Below are 18,400 nucleotides of genomic sequence, written 5' to 3' on the forward strand. Positions count from 1 at the left end.
TTTTGTCCGTTTTTTTTTTCATTCAATAAAAGGAAAAGAATGATTAGAAATGCACACAAAACGAAAATGTGACCGAATGGCGCCACCCTTCGGTCATAACCCTCAATTTCCCCGGTGAAAGAGAATTGCGCATGCGCCGAAGTGCCAGCTCAATATGACGTAGCTAATGAGTGCACTCACTGACTGCGCTGCAAAACCTGAGAGGTAAACAAGCTTTTCCTTTCTCCATTTCATCTTTGGCGGAACCTCAGTAATTAATAAGTCAAATTAAAGAGCGCATGTAGTTGATGACTGTGAGTAACTTGTCGGTCGTTCCGAAACTTGTCATTAAAATGACGCTTGACACTGATCTCTTCTGTCTTTGGCACTAGCCGTTAGCTCGTCTAGTTATAATCAATGGAGGAGCGTAGCCGCACAAGACACACTTAACTCATCGCTTTTACAATCCAAAGCCAAATGAACAACGTCTAATGTGCTGCTATCTCCTCGACTGCATTCGTACAGAGGAGTCCTCCGTCGTTTCTGGCAGTTATTGTTGGAGTTTATGACCTTAATCGCCTCTCTTTGCAACGATAATCCATATCAGTAAAAAAACAGCAGGGAAAATGGGGCGGGCCATTTTCAGCAGCACTGAAAACATTGACGACCAATGCAAGGGCTTGGATTTGGACCTATGGCCTTCTCTGACCAATGAAAAGTCAGAGATGCGGACCTGTGCCATTTTTGGCCAATCGGAGGCCTTCACACAGGAAATGAATAAATAGATATGTCAAAATAGTCCAGCTGTCAAACGGCAATCAAAACCAGTATAATTGCTGGAAATCACAGTTATCTCATGTAATAGCATGTGTGAATCGAGTTTAATCGATTTAATAGTCATCACATCTTAACATCTTATAAATTCGTCCTGGTGGTCAAAATTGTGACATACTGTTCTCGCATTTACTAGATTAAAGTACATTTTAGTTTTAAATTTTGAGCAAATACAATGACATTTTTTAACCTAACTGACTGAGTGAAAAAATAGGGATATGTGACATGGAAACCTTTGCATTAGGTGACATTTCCAAGCATTTCACGATTCACGATGTGTTGTGTTTGATTCTATCACGGTTATAACAATATTTGGCTATATTTATCATGTTGAATGCACTATTAGTTATTTTTTTAAAAACAATTGGCCCATTTTAAGCAACCAAATATTATCAATTTTTTTGTAGGACTTGTTTTTTTCTACCATTTGTTTGCAGATGAAGACTCCCCCAGACAGGACAGGAATCAAGTTTGAGGTGGGCGTGCAACTGCAGGCCAGAGACCGCCACAAGAACTGGTACACATTTCTCACATTGATTGACAAGCTGATTCCAAACAATGCTCAATGCATTCATTTAAACACTAAATTTGTAATTTTCTGGTGGGTTTCGGTGGGCTGTCAGGTACTCGGCCACCATCGACAAAGTCGACTACGATAAAGAACGCGTTCTCATCCACTTCCGACGATGGAGCCACCGCCACGATGAGTGGTTCCACTGGAATTCGCCATACTTGCGGCCACTGGAGCGAATAAGCCTGAGGAGGAGGCGGGGACTCGATTCTACAAGCATGTCAACGGTATGACCTGCATACAAATGCCACTTCTGGAGAAATTGCATGGAATGCTTTGCTCTCTCTCCCTTCCTGTAGATCACTTCCTAATAATTTTGTGGCATTTTCCGGTCACTTCCTTGTTAACTCCTCTTGTTCATGTTTTCCATGGAAATGTATGTTTTTAAACTGGTCAGCAGCACATATAACCTGATCCATTTTTGCTTCTCTCTTTATCTCTCAGTCGTTTGTGCCTGGCAACAAAGTTCTGGCCTGTTGGACCGATTGTCGTTTCTACCCGGCAAAAGTACTGCGCGTCAACAATGACGGTGAGGCATATGAAACTGGTGGAGTTCGGTAGCTCCAACAAGGTTTAGAACCACAGCAGTAAATGATTTCAATCCCATTGATGTCGGTAGACATTGATTCATTCTGAACTGTTCAAAAGGATTGGATATCCCTCCATGTTTGACTCTTATAGAATCATCCAAATTATATATATATTTTTACATTTTAAATCTATTTAAAAGCTACACATTGCTCATTAATTTTTGTTGTTTTTTATGTTTAGATTCCTACACAGTACGTTTCTATGATGGCGTTGTTAGGACTGTGAAGCCCACCAAGGTCAAAGCTTTACAGAAAGTATGGAACGCTACAAATTGCTAGACCCCATCCAACCAAGAATGCCACTCTTTAACTCTGTGTGCGTATGTGCGTGTGCAGAAGTCGAAATGTGGGAAAAAAGCTGTGGGAGGTGCAGGTTTGGACGAAAGAGGGAGTGAAGAGGAGTGTGAGGAAGGAGAAAAAGAAGAGGAAGAGGAGAAAGAGGAGAAACCTGAAAGCAAAGGAGGGCCACATATGTCTTCGTCAGCATCATCATCATCAACATCATCATCATCATTGCCTCCACATGCAGTCGAGAAGAGTCTTTCTCTCTCACCGGATGGAAACAATGAGACTCAAAAGCAGCCAGTTGCAAGTGAGATGAGCCAGTCTGCTGTATCAAACCCCACACATGTTGAGAAAGGTAAGCACTCACCTGTAACCAACCATCTTCATTTACATATGTCAGCATGTGTGGTGGTCTATGTAGAGAATATGATGCAACCTATATTGTACACATTCTTTTTTGTTGTTGTTGAAAATGTCAAAGTAGGCAATGCATACCAGAAGGGAGGTGCTTTAAAAGATAAAATTGATTCCTTGCCCTTCAGTACAAACATGCATTGATGGAAATGATCTGTTGGCTACACTGTGACTGTGATGTCCATTATATGTGTGTTGCCCGGAGCAGATGTGCTGTTGGAGCGCCAAGCCCATTTGCCCACGACTCATAAATTCAGCAGAGAACCATGTAAGTTACCCAATATTTCCATTAGGAAGAGAGGGAGGTGTTCTTTCACTCAACCTAAACAACCAGTCTAACCTTCCAGCAATTGATAATCGTTGAACTCATTCACTATCTGCTGAGTACTCATTCAACACCATATTACTGGCCATTTTCCAGATTGTTGACAATTTTTAAGGCCTACAAAATATTCTCCTCTTTCATCAGTACAAAAAAAGTTTGATTCTTCTTTTTTTATTAAAACGGTGCATCTGTGCTATCTGCTGATGGTTGTGAGACGATACAAATATTCCTGGCTTGAAATTTAACAGTGAAAATGACGGCAATGTGATAAATAATTCAAGGGCAATGACAAACCTTAAGTGTCATCTATGCACAGATAAGTTAATGCTCAACTATCTCGGGCAACAATCATCAGAAAAATTGCCTAAGCAAATATAATTGAGAATATGTAGTGCGTAACTTTCAACTTTTGGCTCTCATGTATGTAAATTCATGTTTTCCACCTCTGACTTACATGAGCGCTTGTGCGTCAGTGTACAGGGTGATCAAGAACCAGCCTCCCCCCATCCTCTCCATTGAGCTGGACCACAATCCCTTCAAATGTTCATCTGCTGGCTGCACCAAATCCTTCCGGAAAGCCAGTCTGCTCCACTACCACATTAAGTACTACCACGCAGAGCAGCAGCAGCTGGAAGAACAAAGCAGTACAACATCGGTGGACCTGCCCCGGTCAGTTGCTACAAGAGATGGCCTAAACATTTGTTGGTCAAAATGGTTTATGTGGCTAAAAACCTTGTTTTTGTCCGGAACTTTTTTTTTAAAACCGAAAACTAACTTGCGATGGTGCAAAACGCCTGGTAGCATTTGTTTTTACTAGTAGAGGAGAGGCAACAGTGAAAGTGGACGCATTACATGCTCTCGCCAAAGTCTTGACTCCATATAGTACTGCCTAGCTGACGAGCTCCAGTGACATTCGTTATCTCTCGGGTATTTTATGTTATCTATGTTCTGTGTAATTATGCAAGGTAAAACACAGTGGTTCATAAGGAACCAAGCACCGATTTTCCCCCCGCCCCCAGAGCTTAACAACTACTCTACAGGCTGGCACACATCACCTTGAACTTAAGGGGTATAACAATTTAACAATTTAATGATTACATAATCATTGTTCATGTTTCATGACACTGTAAGCCAAGCCCTCTTAAAGTCACACACGAAACCGAATGGCTGACTCTGCTTAGCCCAACATTCAGGAATATTTTGTTTCATTGTGTAATATTGTGTTTTGTTTTGGGGCTTTCTTGTAGGAGAAAGCGTTCTTCTTCTGAAGAGGGCCAATTCCTGTACGACATGACTAGTGTCACATGTCACCGTGACGAAAAAGAGCACAGGATTATGGGAACAGGTCAGCTGTCGCCACTACCACTAACATGATTGTTTTCTTTGCATAATGTCAGGCTCTATCTTTTTAGAAATTTTATCAGTTTGCTTGGCACCCAGCACAAATACTTATTTGAAAATTTATTTTTTGCTGTAGTTTAGATGTGGATGAGCAACCATTACTTATCTCTTTATTTTGATGATGTTTAACTTGCGTTGCTGAACTTGACCTCCCATTAGTTGATAGGTATTTATCACATTTCAGAAGCCAGATTCCAAGCTGAGTGCATTTTCTCTTTTTCTTTTCTTCTTTAAGATGGAAAAATGCATATCTTAATGATGCCTATTCACTATGAAAAATTGAACTATTGTCTCTTTATGTAAATCCAGTCTTTGTCGTGTGTTTTTTTTTTGCCAGCAGAGATGAAGAGGGACAAAACTTTTCACCACAGGAAAGAGAGGAAAAACTTCCTGAGAGTCAAACTGAAGAAAAAGAAGAAAAAGAAAAAAAAGAAAAAGACGAGTCAATCAGGTAAAAAAAAACAAAGCGCAGCAGCAATAGAAGTATAAAAAGTTGACAGAATCATTGTTTTGGATATTTGTTTACAAATTAGTTACAAAAGAGCAAAGTAGACGTGACAAATTTAAAGGGCCACCAATAATTGAATAACTGCAATTGATTGCAAACAAAGTCTTTATTAATTAAGTAAATGCATTTGAAACCAATTTGCAGTTTGCATATTGACTATGTAAACAGACATATCTTTTTTTTATATAAAAAAATTCTAAACTCTTCCCATACCATTTCAATTAATTTTCACTTGATTAGTGTTTAACCCTTTAAAGGGCATGTGACTATTTTGGCAATTTTAATATGGCATTTACGACCAAAAATGTGATGCCAGGTGTCAATTCTATGATTTTTTTTAAAAATCTTTATTTTCAGATAGTTTTAATGAATAATTAAAATTATTCATTGCAAAAAATAAAATAAAAAATAACCTTTACTCTAGAAAAAAACCCAATCAAATAAAAGTGAATAAAATGCAAATACATTGCTAATTGCCCCTAATAATGTTCAAAAGTTGTATTTTTTTATTTTTTTTCCAATGGTATAGTAACTCATTGTCGTCTATTACCAGATCCCAAGTTTTAAAGTGGGATAAAGACAGACAGGGGCGCACTTACACGTCTGATTTTCTTATAAAGAGTTGAATGTGAATGACTATTCTTTCTCTCAGAGGTTTGCAGCAGCGACAATGAGGGCTTGACCTTGTCACCCATCATGTTCAAACTGAGCGAGGACCACCCCAGCACTCACACATGTAAAAACAAAAAAGAAAACACGCAATAACACTGAAGTCCCAGACTGCAATTCACTCACCTTTTGTCCTGCTTTTTCAAGTGGACGATGGCAGCGACTGGTCGACGCTGACGGCAGAGAGCGGGGAGGACGCACCCTTCTGGTCGTTCACCACAGGGACAGAGGATTACGAGGTGGTGAGGTGTGTGTGCGAGGTAGACGAGGAGAATGACTTCATGATCCAGGTGATTTGCACATATAGCCTCTTTTCCGCCCCCCTGAGTAAGAGTAATAGAGATGCTGTTTTTGTGCTTGTGTTGTCTGTGTACAGTGTGAGTCGTGTTTGTGTTGGCAGCACGGCACCTGTATGGGCTTGTATGAGGACAACGTCCCGCGCAACTACATCTGCTACCATTGCAGACATTGTAGAGGTATAATCAAGAAAAAAAGACATTGAAATTTCAGATTAACCTATTTCACTTGTGTTTTATAGTTTACAGCAAAATGCAAGATATTGGCCAAAAGTCTAAATTTTACTTAGGCCGAACTGATGTTGAAATGGCACTAAAGTTAAAGTTTTTTTTTTTAGTAATTCTTTTTCATAACCTTATGAAAGTTTGCGTCACACTTTGCATTTTAAGTACCCGGAATGCCAGGGTCATTTTTCTTAGTCCTTATCTTTGGCTTTTCTGTTTTTCATTACTATGCAGCTGTTCCCATTTGGATATTGTTATTTCAAATCTTTGGTGGAGTGGGTGTGTTAGTGGGAAGCTTGTGGGCGCTGGCAATGCATGTGGTAACTTTGAGACGTTGCGGAGAACGTGAAGTCTGGTTCTTTGACACGAAGCTATGCTATTTCAGAAGTAATAAAAATAAGAGCAAAAGAACAGAGCCTGCTAACTGAGGTCATCCTTTGCACGCCTTCTTTCTGCTCATTGGCTGTAGCTATCCTTTGCTTTAATCGTAATGTTGTGACTCGATGTGTTCAGGTTGGCGGCGGGCCCAGTGTTACCTGTCCGAGCCCGACTTGCTGACTTCCGGCCACATGTTCGGCCTGTCTTTTGTGAGGGAAAACTACTCGGACAGCAACGCCTCCACCATCATGCAAACCAGCGGCCTCCTGGCGCACACACACAGCCTCAATCAGGCTCTCAGCGGGCTGCAGCTGAAGATCAGCCTCTTGCGGTGAGTTGGAGTCCGCGCTCAGTCAGTCAGCGCTGGCTCAACATTTGAGCCACTCAAGTGAAATGACTTGTGAGGGCATACCAACATGATGATGATTTGACTTCAAATTTGGAGACTTGTGATTATCTTGTGATGACGCGACTTTGGATCTGTCGTCTGGCCACGCAGCGCTCCGTCACACCCCGACCTGCAGCTGTGGCGGTTGCCATGGAAGCTGGAGGAGGAGCAAAAGCCAATCGGAGAGGCCCCCATCAGTTATGTCAGCAGCGAGCACTGTTACCAGAAACCCGGTGCGTCATGGGAAAAGGCAAAGGACAAGCCCATGATCACTGTGAAGCAAGACTTAGGTGATGAGGGGGATAAGGTAAGAGAGTGAATCGCTTTTAAGGCAAACTTAAAAAGAGCCTACATCTGGGAACTGTGAGGCAGATGTACTAACTGCTATGCACTGTGCCATGTATCAAAGTCATGAATTTATTTATTCATGGGCCTTTGTATGTTTATTAGAAATATTTGTATTACCTCTTTATGGTACCCAAATTATAAATCATACTTCGCGATAACTGTTAAGGAATCCTATGGGCCTAATTCTCTTCACAATTGTGTTTGAATCCAGTTTATACAAGTACACCAAAAAAGCAAATGCCTTTTTCATCACATCAATGCTGTTGCCAGGGCAACGTGACAATGCCAGCAATGACCTATTTTTACTTGCAAGTGAGATGCAGCAAGCAGGATGCAATTATTATTTTTTTACAAGAAAATTTAAAAAAATGGTTTTAACCTCACAAATAATATTTATCCCAAATGTTCCATTATAAACAGTTAAAAAACTGTAAGCATACAACCCGTGTCATTCTGACTAGATCAGTTTATTCTGTTCTTTTTGCATTTTTTCCCTCCCCAATAGTCCATCAAAGCTGCCATTCGTTTCCTATACCAACAACAGAACTACAAACGGAGAGGAGCTAGTTTTCAAAATTTGTGTTGATAACTTTTCTAAACCCTCTAGGTACATTTTTTTTTCCTGCTTAGAAAAAGGCTAAATGATCCGAATAATTTTCACTTCACAATCAATTTAAATGAGAAATCTCTTTTTTAATAAAAATAACATATAAAAACCCTTGAGATATTTTTATGATATATAATTAATTGACATGTTGTTTTATGCACACACGCCAATTCTTCATGACTTGTAGGAAATAAAGCGGGAAGATACGATATGCCTCGAAGGCGAATGGCCAAGCCAGGCTAAAAAAGCAAAGCACTTGTGCACGAATGGCGACGAAGGGGACATGTGCGCTCGCCAGGCGACCCCGCCAACCTCAGTGACCGTCTGCCAACTCAATCTGCTGGAGCACGTCGAGGGTCTACACCAGCAGATCAGCACCAGGATGGACATCATTGAGAAAGACATTGATGGTGAGACGTGCGCACATTTTTCCTTACATGTACTATATGTATCAGGGGTCTCAAACCGATTCTGCAAAGGGCCGCAGTGGGTCCTGGTCTTTGTATCAACCAATCCAGTGTCGACTGTTTAACCAATGAGGGGTCTTCTAAAATAAGTAGCACCTGCCAGCAATCAACTGATTACACTTGCAAAAGGTGTTCGCTTGTTCGGTTTGAATGAAAATCTGCACCCCCTGCGGCCCTTTGAGGACCGGTTTGAGACTGCTGATATGTATGATGTTAACATGTTAAAAAAAAAATACTGCATATGCGCATTTGTAGTCTATGCTTTATAGATGTCTATGTATATATGACGTGCATATGTGCATATCCTCAGTTTTAGAGTCGTGGCTGGACCATTCGGGCGAACTAGAACCTCCAGAGCCGTTGTCACGGTTGCCGCAGCTCAAACAGCGAATCAGGCGCCTGCTGCATGACCTGTCCATCGTGAGACAGCTTTCTGCGAGACATTGGCACTCCAGCTAACAAAGAGGAACTCAACTTGCACACCAGTCTAAAGACCCACACACCTTATTGCTTGTTAGTGGTGGCCCCAGCCTTTAAATGCACTGCACAGAGACAGATGTATTCCTCATTCTGCAGCTTACTAACGTCATCGTATGCATGACGTCAATGCATACACGTTAGCATGACCGTTCAACTGGCGTTATAACATTACTTTGTAGATTATTGCTCTATTTAGGTTGTTTAGAAAACCAATAGGATTCTCATTTATTTTAGAAGCACAGCATGTTGCTTTTGTTTTAAATATAAAAGAAAACAATACTAATGTCTTCAGATAACTATGACTGGTGGATTTGTGCGTATTTACGTTTACACCACTCAGATCAAGGTTTTAACACAACCAGCTGGCTCTCATTTGCTGCAGTAATGACTAGCCCAGGTTTTTTTTCTTCCTCAGTATAATGACCAGTGGGCTGGATCTTTGGTCATCTTCTCTTCCACCTCACTTAGTACGGAGTGTGAAAAAGCAAGCGAGTGTCCAAAACAATGAAAGCATTCTTCTCACTCTTGGACACGTCACCAAATACAATCTGCCATGCGCTCAGCTAACCAACATCATGGAGCAATCTAATAAATTTTCTTCCTGAGAAGCCAAATGCTTTCATATCAGTTAAGTAAGCGCCTTAGGCGATTCATTTGGTGGATGCAGCTTTTCGATAACAAGCCATTGATACTTTTTAAGGACCATGTTGTTGGAGCGTGGCTCATGGCATGGCCAAACTGAAAAACATCCTACCCTCACGCAACTTAGCCGGACAATATTAGAAAAGGATTTAGAGTAGCTAGCTATGCTTGCCCTGACACTTTTAATATCAGTGATACAATTTCCACAGTCATTGTTTTACTCTGGAATTTTTCCTATTGGCCGAGCGAGACTGTGGTTGGGTTGGAGGGGTTATTATGACTTGACTAACATCACTGCTGGTAACAGTTGGAAAAAGTAATAAAGAATAGAGACTGAAATGAATTCAACCTTAAGGAATGTGCAGGCACTGTAAAGACACAACTATTTGTATACAGTACAAAAACTCACCTTTTGCTATTTGTGGGCATCGCAGGATTTGTATCGGTGTGGAGATGAAGATTTTACTCACTGATTGATGGTGTCGTCCTGCCAATTTAGAGCAAGCTAAATATTTTCTATTCTTGTATATGAAACTAAACTTTATGAAACTGTGGATTTATTTTGACGGTATTAAACTCCAATAATGGCACTTGTACGTGTAAGACCCTTTTGTTTTCGTACTGTGTTATCAGCACCGTATCACCAGTTAGTAGCATTCTTGTTACCATGAATACCTTTTAGTGTCCTAACCACAAAAAGCTAGATTTTGATAATTTTGTGTATCTTTTTGTAGTTAATGAGTCCTGGCCAAGTTTAAAATGTGAACCCCTCAAAGTAAAATGTTCACATTGATGTTGATGTAAGCCAACATTACTAGTGCCAGATTTGTGTTTTGTTTTGTAAAAATAAAAAAGCTCTATCATTGGGTTGACTAATGAGCATGGAATTAAGGACTAAAATTTAGCTAATTTCCAGATAAATTGAAAATAAATCCTACTTGACTAATGTGAGGTAAAAATTTACCTTTCGTTAAAATATATGTAAACGTTGTCTTCATTGATATATGAAATACATATAGGGGAAAAAATGAGCTGTAATTTTGAAAAGTTGTAACAGTCGAAACGTGATCATTAAAAAAAAGATTAAAATATTATTTCAGATGTTAATTTTAAAAAAAGGTTCATGGAGATTGATTAGTTCAAATATCTACGGGATTTTGTTTAAAAAAAATAAAAATTAAGAATTTAAATATATTTTGAATAGCTAATAATTTTAATGATCTATTTAATATTTCAACCAAAATAGATTGTAGGAGTTCAATCGAACTGTAAAAAAAAAGGTGACATTTTATTTAAATGATGAAAAACACAAATAATTGGACGATAATGATGGTATATATATTCCAAATTTTAAATATTGAATTTCAGGGAGCAGCTAGCTCTTGTTTACATGAACTAAGCCACGCCTCCGTTGTTCTGATTGGCCGGAGCTATTAAAAAAAAGGACCCCCCCAACAAGCTGAGTTCCTTTCCAAACGGATCTCTCATCTCTTCCCTTTCGACCTCCCTCGCTGCCAAATCTCGGTGTCTTCGACTGCACGCTCTTCGGTGAGTTGAATTTGTCAAAAGCGTCTGTCCCAACCTAGTTGCCCCATCTAACTAGCTCGCTAATTCAGGCTAACTAGCCGTAATGACATTGTGTGTGCGTACGTGCGCGCGTTCGCGCATGCATGTTTGAGAGCGAGCGAGAGAGTGCGTTGAAGCGGTTCCCATAGTGACGGTTCCTACGCAGCGACCGAATGATATCCAGGCTCGACTTGGTGTTCTGATAGTTCCCTCCAGCAGAAGAGCACAAAACACGTGCATCACACTTAGGAGGCTTCATTATAAAGTATAAGGCATATATATGACATGAGTTTACAGATCAGGGCTAGGGAACCTATGGCTCCGGAGCCATATGTGGCTCTTTGCATGGGTGCATATGGCTCTCCACTAACCTTTAAGGTAAAATATAGAAATCACTGGAGAGAGAGCTGAGTCCCGAACGCACTAATAAGAGCGTCACTGTGGTGTTGACACTACCTCTACCATCATTTTGTTTTTTATTACTCTTCTGCATGCATGATATCATTGATACTGATTTATTAGCACCAGCATGACAATGTTGTCAAAAAAATTCATCGACTTTTTGTACTTTAAAAGTGGTGACATGACAAAAATCACACATTCATATATTTTCACTTTTCAATTCTGAGAATGACTCTCAAGAAATAACGTTAGAAAATATGAATTGTTTATGGCTCTCTCTGTCAAAAAGGTTCCCGACCCCTGCTATAGATGCTAGCTAGGCTATGCGACGTCTATGGAAATCACTCCAACCCTCAGCCAATGTTCATCCATTCATTTTTCAAACGGTGTATCCTCACAATTGTCGCGGGCCTATCTCAGCTAACTATGGGCACCAGTCGGGGGACAGCCTCAATCGGCGGCCAGCCAATCCCAGGGCGAGTTCAACCAGCCAACCATCCATTTTTGGGGATATGTGAGGAAAACCGGAGTACCTGGAGAAAACCCACGCGAGCCCGACAAGAACATGCAAACTCCACACAGTGAGGACCCACCTGGTATCGAGCTCTCGACCATAGAACTATTCGTATCTTCCTTTGCAGAGTTTGCATGTTCTCCCTGTGCCTGTGTGGGTTTTCTCTGGGTACTCTGGTAAACTAGTGCAGTGATGTTCCCACATTGTGCGATATATCATTCGTATTCAGGGCAATAGCAAGACGATCACGCAATGGAAGAACTTCACGACGTACAATTGACTGAGATCAAACCCCTGTTGACGACGCAGGTAAGGGAACAAACCGCAATGGTTTAATTTCATTTTTCATGTTAAATCAATTCTAATTTCTCTTTCTCTTTCCCCAGAATGGCAGAAACCTGCAGGACTTCAACTGCCAGGTGAGTTGTCGTCAACACTGCAATTTGAGTTGCAAAGTCATGGAACAATTCTGTAAGTGTTCCTGTAAATTTCAAGCTCGACATTTTTTTTCATCATATTATATTTAGCCTTGCAACTTTAGTTCTTACTCGATTTTACAGTCCTCACATCCCCCACACATCGTTAAAGAAGCAATCAGGGAGTCTGCACAAATTTGACAAAGTGCAAAAGAAAAAATCCAGGCAAAGAAATTCGATTTTGTACAATTTTTTTTCTTTCTATGGTATAATAATTTCTTTCTGTGTTTGAGTTATTTGTTTACGTTCACCCGGAAATGCAAAATGGTTTCAGTGTTGAGCAATTTATGGCCTAGAATAAGCAAAACACTAAATATGGGTTATGCCCTCCTCACCAAACGCCATTGTGATTTCTCACCCCCTCGAATGATATTGAATAAGACGCTATGTTGACCTTTTGAGGGATTGTGAGATAAAGCACCACGTCCGCTCAAAAGTGAAAATAGAAGCTGACTGCTGTGTGGGTGGGAGTCGCATCCAAATATGACTTTATGTGCTTCCGGAAGAGAACACGTTCGATTTCGTCTCGTTACAGCCAATTTTTTTCATTCATTTTCTGTACGGCTTACCCTCTCAAGGGTGCTAGAGCCTATCCCGCCAACTATGAGCAGTAGGGGGGCACCAATCGTCAGCCAATTGCAAGTCACATGTGGACAGACAACCATTCACACAAACACTCATACCTCGGGGCAATTTTGTGTCCAAGCAATTGATTTGCTTAATATAGATGTTTTTTCAACCCGATGGTGCAGTGGCCTGATTTTAGTGCGGGCAGCGTAGGATTGATCCCCCCTCGGAGGCGATGTCATTATTAGTGGGAATGGTTGTCTATATAAGCTGCCCTACATATAAGCCGCACCCTTAAAATTTCCCTAAAATCGTTGAATTTTACAATTTCTTGCGTATAAGGCGCCCCTTGATTCACAATTTTCCCCTCCATATTCATGGTTTTAAAAGGGAGTACAAATGTGTTACTTTGAAGGGAAAATCTTGAGAAAAATCATCGCAAATGGTATTTCTGAGATACTGTATGAATCAAAAGCACATTATTAGGGTCAATATCATAAGAAATTAATTCATCAGGGTTGTTGTTTTTTTACAGCAAAACAGAAAATAACCAACAAATAGTAAATGTTACTTTGCCGACATCTACCGGTGAAAAAGAGTATAGCAAGTCTTGTGCGCATAGAAGCCGTACCCTTGATTCAGTCATCTTTTTTTCTGGGTTACAAATACGGCTTATAGCCAAGAAAATACAGTTATCCACAAAGGCTTAACAACCATTCACATCTATGTCAGAGATGCCAATTAACCTGCAATAATTTTGCAATAAATGCCTTGGTGATTGGCATTTGTATTGACTGTCCAGGAATATGACATAGAGACAACTCACTGTACACTGCATGTCACCATGAGAGGTGTCGCTAAGGGCAACCGACCCATCATCCTCACCTACCACGATGTTGGACTGAACCGTAAGAACACACACAGACAGACGCGCACTCACCAACACACATAAATGTGGATAAATGTTAACTTCAATTGTGTTTGTGTGCATGCGTGTGCGCGTGCGTGTATTTAGATAAGTCTTGCTTTAACAGCCTTTTCAACCACGAGGACATGCAGGAAGTGACTCAACACTTTTCGGTTTTGCACGTGGACGCTCCTGGACAACAGGAGAATGCGCCTTCGTACCCCGACGGGTAAAACGAGCACATCTACTCAAACATTTATATTGTCCAATAGCTAAATCCACTAACTAACTGATCCTAAGCACTTGGCCCTGGCACTTTAGTGTGTCTGGAAGTATTAAATAAGTACAAAAAATGTTTCTTTTAGATACCAGTACCCATCTATTGACGAGCTGGCTGTCATGCTGCCTTCTGTGCTTACGCAACTTCAGTAAGTCAATCCGCTCTGCACAAGCATGTACGGTGGACCCCCATGACACACACAAAAATCAATAAATAAACACTTCACTCTCATTGGCTATTGTTAGTATCTCGATCAGTTTCATAATGTAATAGGATGTCCTGACACTGACTTTTTGACTTCCGATCCAATCCGATTTTTGTTTTGCCGATACCGATGCCCATAATTTTAGATCACTAAAAATCAATGCAAAATATAACGTATTAATCAGTAAACGATAAATCACTTTAAATTAAAATGCGTCGTTCAAAAGTGGTTTGAAATGCAAGTCAAGGAAAAAACTGGTCTGGAAATTGTACTGTATTTTTTTCTTGCAGAGCTAATGTCAGTTTGGTACTACAAAAGTGTACTGAAAGTACGCTTGTGTAAATTCAGACTTTCCAAACCTTCCGGTTCCTTAGTGGGAGAACTTTTTTTCATCTTGGATGCTCATTTCATGTCACTTGCAAATGCATGTATTTGTGTACTCAGAATAAAAAGCGTGATTGGGATTGGGGTCGGTGCTGGAGCCTACGTCCTTACCAAGCTTGCTGTGAGTAAATCCAATGTTAATATTATACCCGATGCGGATCAAAGAATTTGGACAGACACTCGACGACACTAATTGTCATTCCAGTTGAATGAACCCAGTCTCGTGGAAGGTTTAGTTTTGATCAATATTGATCCCTGCGCCAGGGGCTGGATGGACTGGGCTGTATCCAAGGTCTGACACTCACACTGAAACACACACAACTGTAGTGTGTCCTGCTTTGATACTGCAGTAAACGGATATTTATTATTTATTTTTGTCTCTTGCAGCTGAGTGGCTGGACTAGCAACCTGGCGGACATCATTATGGCACACCACTTCAGCACTGTGAGCACACATGCATGCGCGCACACACACACACACACACACACACACACACACACAATTTAGCAGAGGCTTGTTTTGCCTCCTTAACATTTTGTGTCCGTGTGTGTGTGTGTAGGATGAGCTAACAGAGAACAAAGAGTTGATCCAGACTTACAGGCTACACATCTCCCAGGATATTCCGCTGGACAACTTGGCCTTGTTTTACTGCAGTTATGACAGGTGATTTGTCATGTGCGGGTGTGTTTTTCATTGTTTCCTCTCACCGCCTGTTTTAAAAACAAACATGCTAGATGACCAATAAAGACAAACATTAGGGAATTTGACATTTGCCAGATTGGACATCTAGCCTTGTCAGTGGCAGCAAATGAGCGAGCGCCTTATGAAGACTTAAACTAACAGTTTTACAGTTTTTTTGTACTTTTCATGATTTTGTTGGTATTTTTTCTGGGTTTTTTTCCCCTGGATTTTTTTCTACCTTTTTTGCAATGATTTTTGTGTTTTACGCAGAATTAGTTTTTTTTAGGTTTTCCAAATGTTTTCATATTTTGTTTTTTTTTACTTTAGGGCATTTCTGAGTTTTCTGTAAAGTTACCTCTTGTATAGATTTGGAGCATTTTTAGCTCACTTTTTGTTAATACTGGCTTTTTTCTTCCCTATTGGAAATATATTTTGGTTGATCCACAAATTTTTTAGCAAAAAAAAAAACTATTACCCAACTTTTGTTTGCCTTGATTGGCAGATTTTTTAAACGTCTACATTATTGGATTATTATTGTATATATTGCCAAATACCAGATACATAGGGCTTTTTTTTTTCGAGAAACCTGTGTTTTGGGTCCAATCAGCATTCAGCAAAATGAGAAAAGAGCCTGCACTGTGTGATTTTTTTTCTTCTCTTAATGTTTGGAAGTTTGACTGGTGAGAATCGGCTGGTTGGCCCACCGTAAAAAAATATGATTATAAGTGGGGTGCTTTGCTCTGCAAAGCATCCCAACAAATATAAGTGTGTCTATCTTTGTCTACGTCTCTGTATTTGTTTGCAGCCGAGCTGAGTTACAGATGGAGCGTCCTACGCTTGGTTTGAACGATGAAACGGTCAACACACTCAGGTACCGACTGTTTGATTTCTCTTTTTGTTGTTTTTTATGACTCCGATGTGTGTGTTTGTGTGCATGTGTCAGGTGTCCTGCCCTGCTGGTAGTCGGAGACACTTCACCTGCTGTCGATGCTGTGGTCAGTGCTTTTCCTGGTGCCATGATCTCCAATCGCGGTGTGTCGTTAATGTTGTTGTAAACTGTGTGTGGGTTTGTATCCACATACAGGTGGAGTGTAATTCCAGACTAAACCCCACAAAGACCACATTGCTCAAGGTAACTATTATTCAGTTTTTGTAGACATCTTTAATGGGGGGGACTAAAAGGGTCGAGGACCCGAGGACTCCACGTTCTCCAAGTGGTGTAATTTTCTCTTTCCTCTAGATGGCAGACTGTGGAGGACTTCCTCAAGTGGTGCAGGTAGCTGCTCATGCCATCCTTGTTTTTAAAAAATATATATTTTAATCTTTTAATCTGTGCTGTTTGTTTCCCTCAGCCTGGAAAACTGTCAGAGGCCTTCAAGTATTTTGTGCAGGGAATGGGCTACAGTGAGTAATGCCTCTTATTTGTCACTCCCTAGTGTTTGTATTTAATACTGATAAAGCATTCAGGCATCAAGATTTATTCAACCGCTTACCACTGTACATGTTTCAAAAATGATGCCAGACATTTCTGTTTTTGGCCATTCATTTTTGAAAATGCTATGAATTTAATGCTATTGTCACTTTTCATGTAGAAAAGAATCTCATAGCACCTTTAAGGGGTCCTTTTTACAGTGAGGTCCAATCGTGTGTTTCTTTTCATCCTTTTGCTGTGAACTGAAATAAGTTTATCATTCGTAGACGTCCAATCTATTTAAACTGAGAAGGTGGCAGCGGATGAACAAATCCACTTTAAATGGATTGGACGTCTAGAAATGTCAATGCCAGCCAATGAGTTTATGAAAAACAACCCCACAAGAACCCGCGCTCTGCGGGCAACTTTGCTTCTTGGCTGACGTTTGAATATATATTTGGTTTTCAGCTTTTTCACACAGCTAATTGAACATCTAAAGCTATCTTCTTCTTCCTCCCCTTGTTTCTCCCACCCTAGTGCCCACAGCTGGCATGACCCGCTTGGTCCGCTCCAGGACGCACTCGGCCTCGAGCATAGGCTCTGGCGACAGCGTCCGAACTCGCAGTTCAACCAACACGCTGCCAGAGGGCGCTGCGCCCACTGGCCCCTAACCTAACCCGCACGGGCTCTCCTCTTCTTCCATTCAGAGTGGACTCGTGACCTCTCATGGGGAAACATCGTCGCACTCTAGTCTCGTTGTTGTTCGCGTCCCCATCCCGTTAGTCGAGCAAGTTTTCGGGATGAGGCGAAAGCAGACGTCTTAATTCGCTTCTTCCCTTACAGCCTTGCGCTTGCGGTGGTGATGCTGTTTATGCCCTTCACGTGAGGTGTTTATTTGCATTCAAAGTGCTGGCTTTATCTAGGGTAGCATCCGTTTGGTGCCAACGTGTTTGTTCTGTTTCTTTCCCTGTGGTGAATGCCTTTTTTTGAATTGATGTTTATTCTTCTTGCAATTTGTCTTTTGGAGGCCACAAACATGCCCGATTACTCCCAGGCTGGTGACACATTGGATATTCAGGGCAGCGATTTTATTCACCAATGTGCAATCCTGAAGTAAGCAGTCTTGTTCAATCTGTTTCAAAATATTTATTAACACTAATGTAATTTGTCATTCTCGGACTATTGCTGTCAAGGGCAGCCGATGAGTAAACTGCGACAAAAAAAAATCAAAAAGTCAACTCAACAACACACAACATAGTAGTAGTACATTACATTTGTAAATGCAGCTGAATTCTGATAACATCTGACCAGCAATTCTCTGCTCTTTGCCTTTTCCGATGACCTTATTTGCGTTTCTGTTGTGTGGTGGCTTTTGCATGGGCAAAATTGTATATTACCCCATTTTGGACCCTTTTCTAATAGTTTGGGCAAGGCCAGGCATGCTCATAGTGGACTTTTGGCATGAAAATGCAACAGTGTTTACCATTTCGTGAGTAGTTTGGCCGTTGATGACCAAACCCTACCAAGTTAGTATATTATGTAAGTGATGGATTATTTTGGTATTGACTGGATAATGTAGTTTGCACACTCATTTTACAGA

The 18,400-nt window shown here is 40.7% G+C and overlaps 2 protein-coding genes across 4 annotated transcripts; both read left to right on the forward strand.

The window, feature by feature from the left end:
• The first annotated feature begins 122 nt into the window (after positions 1-122).
• LOC144079073 (PHD finger protein 20-like) lies at positions 123-9,997 on the forward strand. Of its 3 annotated transcripts, none has more exons than XM_077607633.1 (17): positions 123-204; positions 1,251-1,330; positions 1,437-1,611; positions 1,829-1,913; positions 2,156-2,229; positions 2,311-2,614; positions 2,882-2,941; positions 3,472-3,667; positions 4,246-4,343; positions 4,737-4,850; positions 5,560-5,643; positions 5,724-5,866; positions 5,953-6,052; positions 6,611-6,806; positions 6,975-7,170; positions 8,006-8,228; positions 8,596-9,997. In XM_077607633.1, exons 2-17 carry the CDS (start codon positions 1,251-1,253, stop codon positions 8,742-8,744), a joined length of 2,277 nt encoding a protein of 758 aa, XP_077463759.1. In that variant the 5' UTR covers positions 123-204; the 3' UTR covers positions 8,745-9,997. The 3 variants fall into 3 exon arrangements, with proteins under 3 accessions (XP_077463759.1, XP_077463745.1, XP_077463753.1); XM_077607619.1 differs by lacking the exon at positions 123-204 and adding an exon at positions 233-293; XM_077607627.1 differs by lacking the exon at positions 123-204 and adding an exon at positions 234-293 and having other exon boundaries at positions 4,740-4,850.
• Positions 9,998-10,854: 857 nt separating this feature from the next.
• On the forward strand, positions 10,855-17,844 carry LOC144079141 (protein NDRG3-like). The gene is made up of 16 exons (XM_077607712.1): positions 10,855-10,955; positions 12,119-12,198; positions 12,276-12,308; positions 13,735-13,840; positions 13,948-14,068; positions 14,205-14,267; positions 14,769-14,829; positions 14,914-15,000; positions 15,096-15,152; positions 15,268-15,371; positions 16,195-16,260; positions 16,333-16,384; positions 16,474-16,521; positions 16,630-16,665; positions 16,742-16,793; positions 17,338-17,844. The coding sequence occupies exons 2-16, from the start codon at positions 12,142-12,144 to the stop codon at positions 17,469-17,471; spliced, it is 1,077 nt and encodes a 358-aa protein (XP_077463838.1). The 5' UTR covers positions 10,855-10,955; positions 12,119-12,141; the 3' UTR covers positions 17,472-17,844.
• Positions 17,845-18,400: the final 556 nt, after the last annotated feature.

The sequence above is a fragment of the Stigmatopora argus genome, chromosome 1 (genome assembly GCF_051989625.1).
Source record: "Stigmatopora argus isolate UIUO_Sarg chromosome 1, RoL_Sarg_1.0, whole genome shotgun sequence".
Classification (NCBI taxonomy): domain Eukaryota; kingdom Metazoa; phylum Chordata; class Actinopteri; order Syngnathiformes; family Syngnathidae; genus Stigmatopora; species Stigmatopora argus.